The 9,514-nt window shown below is 36.4% G+C and overlaps 1 protein-coding gene across 1 annotated transcript in view; it reads left to right on the forward strand.

Annotated features, from left to right (window-relative positions):
* The window catches only part of CLIP4 (CAP-GLY domain containing linker protein family, member 4), a 47,440-nt gene that overhangs the window by 33,053 nt on the left and 4,873 nt on the right, over window positions 1–9,514 (forward strand). The window contains exons 7-9 of the mRNA XM_012652435.1: window positions 1,916–2,050; window positions 5,023–5,146; window positions 8,139–8,203. Coding sequence (XP_012507889.1) covers window positions 1,916–2,050; window positions 5,023–5,146; window positions 8,139–8,203 — 324 coding nt within the window. The remainder of the gene's footprint in view (window positions 1–1,915; window positions 2,051–5,022; window positions 5,147–8,138; window positions 8,204–9,514) is intronic.

Consider the following 9,514-nt stretch of genomic DNA (forward strand, 5'->3'; position numbering starts at 1 on the left):
TTTTTTTTTCCTTTTGAAATACTTATTTTATTGGATAGGGAAAAAACCCCAAACCCTCAACAGTAACATTGACATAATAAACCTTAAAGGTGGGACCCTAAAAGTAGGGGACATGGAAGTTTTGCTGAACCAATTATTCTCTGAATAGCTGCCCTTCCCCACACCTCAACCAATTTTGCTTTAAGGTGTAGGGAGCAGAGGTGAGGAGGTGCAGTGAGATCCTGCTTGTCCTCCTTTCTACATTTCAAGGCCTCTTTCATTTGGCATTTGGACTTTTGACATTTACTTCATTTTAAAATTGATATATGGGTATGGAATTACTTTTTTTTTTCCCCACTTTTATACCAAGTACTTCTAGTGTGCCTATATATTTACCTTTTTTAAAAAAAATAAATTTGAGAGTTATATAGGCTTAAATAATAGTGAAGATAAAGAGAGTTTTTGGAATGAGAAAGAGAATCTTTCATGGTGGGGGGGCGGTGAGGGGCAGAGAATGGGAGAAATGTGAGAGAAAGTCCTTGTTAGGAACTCCAGAGACATTACCTAGATGAGTAGATTTTCCACTTTTTCTATAGATTTGCATTTGAGGGAGATGTGGACTGCAGAGAATGGGCAATAATGGAAAATTAGGTTAAAGAATTAGAGAAAGAGGAATGTAAAGAAAGGATCTGGGGAATGGGAAAGGCAGGGGAGGAAGCCTGTGGTCTGTGCTCAGCCTCATTGTACCCCATCGTTGAACTTACCATCTTTGGTCCATTGTCTACAGGCAACATGGGGACAGGCCTGAGATTTCTGGTCAGAGGGTCTGGGTTTTCGTCTCGGTATGCCACTTACTGGCTGTTCACACTGTGCCTTAGTTAATTTCCGACTTTGTATCTTATTTATTGTTACAATTTTTATGAAAAGCACTTTGTGAACTGTGATGTGCTGTGGAATATTAGTCATTATGAGGACCTAGGACTTTTTGGTGTAATGCTTTATCCAGACCTTCCTTCTCCATGGGTTTATGCTACTTCTTTAGTTACTGTATTTTTAGTTTCTCCCTTTTTCACAACATGACTTATCCTCCATCCCACGCACTCATCTAGGGTTCTCTGGGCCTTTCTGGATGACAGCTATTCAAATCTCAGCTTATGTACTGATGGAACAAGTCTCAAGGGCACACCTCTTCTCTTTCAGCTGTTATATTTGAACAGCTTTCTAGACAGTATTTCTCTAGGACTTCCGATGTTTAATAGTGGGCATTTCAGGGTAGTTTCGAATCAAGTTGAGAAGGGAGGGGTTTTGTTCTTAATAAGGAAATCAATTTGGGTTAATTAGAATTTACAGCAATTTAACCTCCAAATCACATTCCTTTTCGTATTATTTACACTGAATCCAGGTAAACTACTATAATTCTAGCACTTTACTAGAATAGGAATTGGCATACTATGGCCCATGGGCCAAATCTGACCTACTACCTGTTTCTGTGAAGTTTTAACAGAAAACATCCATGCACATATTTTTCAATGCATTGTCTATATTCACTTTCGTGCTACAACAGCAGAGTTGAGTAGTTGTGACAGAGATGGTATGGCTTGCAAAGGCTAGAATATTTACTGTCTAGCTCTTTACAGAAATCATTTGCTGACCCATGTTGTAGAAGAGAGTGTACCAGGCAATCCTAGCAGAGTTGATACTTTACTAAGAATCAGGTTTTGTGAATTTCCCATGGTAATAAGTTTCTCAGGAAATCCTTTCCTTTCAGAAGCTTGACCTCACATGTGAAAAATATAGTACAACTGTAGATGACATAAGGAAAGCCGTAGAATACATAGTGAGTTTTTGGCTAATGTGCCTTTTGAGATTTTTCCCCCTTTGTTTTCTCTCCTCTTTGCTTGCCTTGCACCTTTCTGCCCACCAACCACCTAAACAGGTTTGAATTCTTCAGCAACATCTGTAGCAAATAATACCCGCTGTGAAGGAGAACTCCACCTTGGAGATCGCGTGTTGGTGGTAGGCCAGAGAATTGGTACCATTAAGTTCTTTGGGACAACAAATTTTGCTCCAGGTAACTTATCTATATATTGTTTGCTCAATTTGACATTTTTAGAATTTAAAAGTTTTAAAATTTTATATGTAAATAAAATTGAATTATAGAGAATTCTTTAACAATTCTTTTGGATGGTAGCTGTGGCACAGAAAATGCAAGCAATGATTAAAACCAGACTGTTTTTTACTAGGTTGACTATCATTCATCCATAAATTTTTCTTGCCAATTTTGTTTTAAATTGTCTAATGTTAAAATTAATTATATTTTTTATTATTTATACCCTGGATATGCTAAGAAAAATTAATTATAACTCTCCAATTTGACTCTCACTGATTGTCAAGTGTGCTAAATGACAGGAAAAACATATTAAGATTAGATTTTTGCTAAGCATAATCTTTAAAATGAGCAGATAATGAGTTTATGATACAGCTTTTAGCAGAGTGGCTTGGAGAGAAAAGCAGGCAAAAGGGCTTAAAGGAAACTGAAAAAGCTTTTGCCTACTCTGGGACCTTAAAAAGATGAGTTTGTATATTTATATTTACATTCCAATCTATACTCAATATTGTATTTTCAAAAGTAAAGATTACTTTCTTTTGCATTTTCAGCAATTATAATTTTAAATAGAAGCCAGATGAATGAAACCATGTTTTTATGTTTTAAATAGCAGTATGCTATTTTAACACATGGTGGCATTGCATGCAGCATTTTAGGAAAAGGTTACCTAGAACATTGATTTTTTTTTTTTTTTTTAAAGTTTGTAGCATTCTGGCTAGAATGCTGAGGGATCTGAGGTTTTACCCTATTTACACGCTAACAAATCAGCCTGCCACAGTCTTAGGGATGTTCGTAGAAGACATAAGAATCCTGAGTCAAAGACAAGGGACTTTAGCACTCACAATAATAGCAGTAGCCAGAGTATCAGCATTTTCTTGAATTGTTCCCTGAGCCCCAATTCCCACAGGGTGAAAGAGAGAGGTCTGGGTGCTACCTGCATGCCCAGTGGTTTATGTCCCGGGAGAGGAACCCTGAGCGTAAGGAATCTGAACCCTTATACTGAACTTACTGTTTGGCAGGCCTTCCTTTTTGCTTTGGAGAGAGACTATTTCTATCCTCCAAAGGTGTCCCCTATACAGACATCCATGAAAAGATAGTCTGTAACAAATGTAGTCACTGCCTCTGCCCGTGAGACGTGGAGAAACACGAGAGAGCTGTAGAGATCTGTCTCCCCACACATTCTTGTTTCATTAATACCACCTTTAATTGTAAGCCAACTAATGTGTTTGAGATGGGTTGTATGTTTTATAATTCATGACTCTCTTAGGTCTCCAGGTAGTAATTGAGATTACTTAGGATGTACTTAATATAGTTCTCAAATAAAAACTTAAGAATCTCACAGGTAGGTTATTTTTCATAATTACCCTATAATCAGAGAGTTCTCTTTCTCTGATTATATTAAATTAGGTTAGAATAGTTTGATTCTTTGAATACAATTCATTTTAGGTTGACTTTTAATTTCTAAATTCCTAATGTAAAGCATTTAGAACTTATTTAGAAATTTGGGAAGTATTAAGCAAACATAAAAGTTGGTAACTTTTTGTTGAAGTCATTCCGTCTTGTAAGGAGATGGTGGCACCTATTTCTTTTGGCATCAGAGTTTAGATCATTCATTTCTATAGAACAGTGGTAATACCTAGGCATTTTCTAGATCATGAGATCTAAGACCTGGGAGAGGTCATGTTTAGCCTCTTCAACATACTTATCTGTGCCACCTTGAGAAAGAAAACTAACATTTTAATGGGAAGACAACCATACCACATGACTACCGATGTGTAGTCACTTTATTAACACTTGTCATAATGCATTTCTGCTGTACATTACACATTTTCAAGAGTTATATAGTAAACATGTAGCAATTATATGATAAAATGGGAAAATGCAAAAATTATAGAGGAAAACATCAAAGACAGGAAATAAAACTTGAAAAATTATAGCTGTGGCACTCAGAGAGGTAACAGTGGCAGCCAGACTAACCTGATTTGGGACATTCAGAGACGTGGCAACCTATTTTCAGAGCATTAGTATGACTTAACAAAAGGTTGGTGGACATTACTTATATTACACAGTAGAACTGTGTAAGAGAGCAAATACAATTAGTACCGTACTCTCCTTTTATATCACAAATGAATGGACTGTTAGATATTTTAAACTGGTCTCGAGGCCCCCTCAGGCTAAATATCCTTATTTTAGGAGTATGTGTCCATTTACCTTATATTGAGTGGAACCACAATAAAAGCGACCTTGCTGCTTTAATTTTAGGTTCTCTAGGAAAGGAAATCCCATTATTTTCCTCAGAGTAGGTCCTTTTAAATACTGAAAGTCTTTTAAAAGATTATTATTAATAGCTAACCTAAGTTTTCTAATTTAAGTAAAAAATGATTTTTCTTTTTATGTTGGGTAGAAAAAAAAGAAAAAGCAGAGTCATTATGTCTAGGGGTATTTTCTGTATAATTTTTGTCCTTTAAATATTTGAGAACTGTTTGTGGTATTCTAATCTTGGGAGAATAAAATAAAAAGATTGCATGTTCATTTTATGATTTATACATCTCAATATTATGTTTCACTTCTTTCACTGAAACACACTATATTACTGAGTCAAGGATTGACAGTTTCTTATTCATTATAGCTTTTAGATATATTTTAGTCATACATTGCTGGCAAAATAGCTGATCCTTGCCCAATTTGTGTTTTTGCATTTTATTTTCCTCCCTTAATGTACTACTCTGCAATTATGCTTGTAAAAAGTTTTTCCTGTTCATTGTCAAATTTTATTTTCTAATTTCATCATTTGAAAGCTTAATGGTTATAGTGACCTTTCATCATTTTGGTCATTTGTGAAAATGTTAAAACCTTCTAGACTTTGGGGTTGTATAATAGCATGATGATTTTGGATAAAGTACAGATACTTTTAAAATGAAATATTCATGTTCTAGGATATTGGTATGGTATAGAGCTTGAAAAACCCCATGGCAAGAATGATGGTTCAGTTGGAGGTGTGCAGTATTTTAGTTGTTCTCCAAGATATGGAATATTTGCTCCCCCATCCAGGGTGCAAAGGTGAGAAAATGGAATTTATGTTTACTCACAGAAACTTTTTGTTATTTGTAGTGGTTTATAGAGACTCTAATTTTATATTAAAAGACATTCCCTGACTTTATCTCACGTCGACTTTCAAGGGGTTAAACAACCACCTTCTTCAGAGAGAAGGCTCATGGAAAGCTAAATTTGCTTTGCTGAGGATTTGCAATTTTGAAAACCTCCTTTATTCCTCATTTGCAAACCCTATGAGTATGTGTAGGCTATTAGAAGTGGCGTTTACAGCTAAGAACAGTGAGAGCAGCAAGCTTAATCTGTCATGCAAACAAAAGTAAAAATGCTCTCTGATTGCTTCAGTCACATCCTAACTACATTAAATTTCCTGCCAGCAGGCACCCCATTCATTCTCCTACAAACCTAATGGAACCAAAATGGCTTTTTCCTCTGATTTCTTTAGTTTTCAAAAATAAATAGGCAGTAGATCTTTCGGGGAAGTGAAGCTTCAAGGATTTTTATGTGATATACCTCCTCAGTGTTTCTTCTTAAGATAGTACACTTCCGTATCGCCTTGTCTGGTTTTAAAAAATAAGTTGAGCAGAAACAAGTCCTCATGAAATTCCAGGTACCATAAGGTGAAATGACTTCTCCTACGGGCTGAAAGAAGTTGGCTTGGTATGCTTTTCAGTGGGTGGGAAGGGGGATACTAATCTTTACATAAGAGATAACATAAATGGTACAATCACATTCATGAGAGTAGAACTATGGTTGCAGTAGTTCTGGGTGTCTTCTATTATAGCTTTCCCTTAGAGCTGGAGTGTTGTGACTACCTCCTGGCCAATTTAAGTTTTTATATCCATTTACTCCTCAGTTTGTTTTTCTTATTGAAGAATTACGTGTAATTTTTACATTAATTTCCTTCTTCTTTGATGTACTTGATATAATTTTTTCTTCTTATTTATGATAATATAGCATTTAACATACAGTGCTTTGTAGTTTATGAAGTATCTTCACTTAAATGTTGTTCTCATTTGATCGCAATAAGTATTTGGTCAGGTAAGCTGGAAAATAACAATAACCATCACAAACACTTACTGAGCGTTTAGTAACTGGTGGGCTCTGTGCAGTGTACTTTAGATGTATATCCCATTGATTCCCCCAAACCCAGTGAGCTGTAAGCTATTAGGATCATTCCCATTTTGCAGTGAAGAAACAAGTTTCAAGAGATAAGTAACTTAGCTAAAGTTATGTAGCTAATTAGTGGTGGAGGTGGACTCAGCCCAGGCATGTTGTTTTGTTGTTAGTGTTTTTTCCTAAGCCCTTGCTTTTAGACAGATTGCTCTTTTTTGTGAAATGGAGATAAGGAGGTAATAGCTGTGTGTAGTGTTTCTACACGGTGAAACGGTGCTGAGCACCATTTTCAGTGCTCTTCATGTTAACCCCTTTTCTCCTCTACAACAACCCTGTGGTTATTCCCAGGTGAGGAAAGTGAGACACAGGCAGGTGGAGTGAGCTGTGCTCCCAGGTAGTCTAGTCTCAGAATGTGTGCTCTTCACCATAACCCTGTAGCGGTTACAAGAGCCTCAGTGACTTTTTTCAGGACCTATATCCTGTAAATGATGGATTTGGGAGTAAAATCCATGCTGAGTCACCAGTCAGTCTCCTGTGTTCTCACGTTACTTTGGACGCATCTTCATCATCACATTGCCAGAGTCTCTTACAAGTTTCGTCTCCCAGTCATGAGGACTGGGACTCTTCTCTTCATGTTTGATTGCCCAGAGTACATAGTTTGGCATATTTTAGGCACAGTAAATATTGATCGAATCAGATTTCTAGTTCAGTGCTTTTCATGCCGTAACAGCCTTTTCTCCTTGATATTGTGAAGCCACTTACTTTCTCAGGTTTCATTTTTTTTCTCTTTTGGTTTATGGAGCACTTGTTTATTACATAGTTATTTACTCACCTTCTATTTCAGTCGTCTTTAAGGCGGTGCATTTAAAAGCAGGCCCCTCTTAAAAGAAAGAGGCTCTCTCTAAATGAACTGCTCTCTCGATCCAGCTGTCTTCCTGTCATCTTCTGATTGTTTCATTCATCAGCATCAGATACTATTAAGTGTCTTTTAGCACTTGTGCTGTGCTAGGCATTCTGTAAGAAAATAAAACCGACATGGTCCCTGATTTTGAGGAGTTTCTAATCTAAACCAACTTTGGAGCTCTTTAAAGATACCTCTAATCTTGAAGATGGAAGTATTTTAAACTAGGGACTGCCTGAGGACAATCTTAATCCGGTAGTGACCAATCAGAGTTGCAAGAGGAAATTGCAAATATTGCAAGAGTTGCAGGATTTCTTGATGGTAATAAAATATGCTGGAGGAAGTGATTGACACATGAAGGACTTGCAGATTTAGGTCAGTACACAGTTGAAAGAGAATGAGGCTGTCAGGATTGGCTTTATTAAAATAAAGAATGATTTGAATATCAACAAATGAAGGGAAGCCCATTGGGAAAGTGACCTTTAAGATTGTGCTTAGCGTCAAATAAAAAGTAAAAGATGTTGACTTGTATTAGCTATACAGTCTTGTCAGAAAAATCATACACATACACAAACTCAGCCAATGTCTCTTTCTTTCAGTTTAAGAATTAGTGATTTTTAAAATAATTTTAATCTAACATTTGTTAAATTTAATATAAACTTATTTTCATATTTTTTAGTTTCACCTTTGAAGATAAAGTTCCAAAGAAATAGTCATGTCCGTAGTTTAAGGGAATTCACTTTAAGTTGATTTGGTGTATACTAATTAGCCTTAGATGACGAGGACCTCTTCTGTGTGACTATTGCCTGTCTCCCGTGCACATCGAGATTCAAGCTCGTTCCTGTCTCTTGACGGGTGCTCAGTAAATATTTGTTGAATGAATGAAATAACAAGTAGCAATTGGTGTGAAAACCTTAGTTAAGAGCCCATCTTAAATCTGGAGATCAGCTATTTTGAATAAGGTGTACTTTGTTTTATTCACAGACTAACAGATTCCCTGGATACTCTTTCAGAAATTTCTTCCAATAAACAGAATCATTCTTATCCTGGTAAGATTACACAGTTTTGCCTTCCTAATAATTATTTCTTTGCTTTCTTTATTGACAGTTTTTTTATTGTGAAGTATACATGTAAGCAAAAGAGTATATAAAATGTATAGTTTGTGTAAACATGGAGTAAACATGTGTTGCCACCCCCCAGCTGAAGAAGATAATCACCTGTACCATAGGACCCCTGAACACCCCACACCCCCCCCGCCTCCCTCTTCATGTCCCCCATCCTCAGGTATATGAGTCTTGAATTTTACATTCATTATTCCCTTGATTTTCTTTATATTTTTAAAACCCATATATAGATGTATCAATAAATAACATATGTTTAGTTTTGATTGTTTCCTACTTTGTTATTTAGCATTCCATTGAAATATGTTATTCTGTAATTGATGGTTATTTGGACTCTATCCTGTTTTTTAATGTTACAGACTGTGTTATTATGCACACGTGCAGAAGTTTCTCTAGGATTGCCAGGTGTGGGGTACCCGTATTCTCAGCCTTGCTGGGTAATGCCAAACTGTATCGCACACTCCCATCCTCAGTGGATCCGAGGCTTTGTTATTCCTCACCTCACTAACACTAGTTTTGTTTGATTTAGAGTCTGCCAGTCTGAGGGATTTAAATGGTATTTCATTATGGTTTTAATTTGCATTGTGCCCATTTACCAACCTCTCTTCATACCGTTCCCCCGCCAACCCCTGACTTCTTGGCCTCTGGTAACCACCATTCCACTCTCCACCTCCACGAGATCCACTTTTTAGCTCCCACGTATAAGTGAGAACATGCAATGTTTATCTTTCTGTGCCTGCTTATTTCACTGAATATAATGACCTCCAGTTCTATTCCTGTTGCTGCAAATGACAGGATTTCATTCTGTTTTTATGGCTGAATAATATTCCACTACGGATATATATGCCATATTTTCTTGACCCTGTTGATGGACGCTTAGATCAATTCCATATCTTGGCTATTGTGAATAGTGCTGCAGTAAACACGGAAGTGTGCATGTCTCTTCCACGTACTAATTTCCTTTCATTTGGTTATATACCTGACAGTGGCATTGCTGGATCATATGGTAGTTCTTTTTTTAGTTTTTTGAGGAAGCTCCATGCTTTTCTCCATAATGGCTACACTGTTTTACATTTCTACAGTGTACAACAGTGTCCAGTCAACAGTGTAACAGTGTACCTTATCTTCTTTGATGAGGTGACTATTCATATCTTTTGCTCATTTTTAAATTGTTGTTTTCTTAATACTGAATTCTTTGTGTATTTTGAATACCAGATATGTACCAGATATATATATATA

The sequence above is a fragment of the Propithecus coquereli genome, unplaced genomic scaffold (assembly GCF_000956105.1).
Source record: "Propithecus coquereli isolate 6110/MARCELLA unplaced genomic scaffold, Pcoq_1.0 Scaffold39, whole genome shotgun sequence".
In the NCBI taxonomy this organism is placed as follows: domain Eukaryota; kingdom Metazoa; phylum Chordata; class Mammalia; order Primates; family Indriidae; genus Propithecus; species Propithecus coquereli.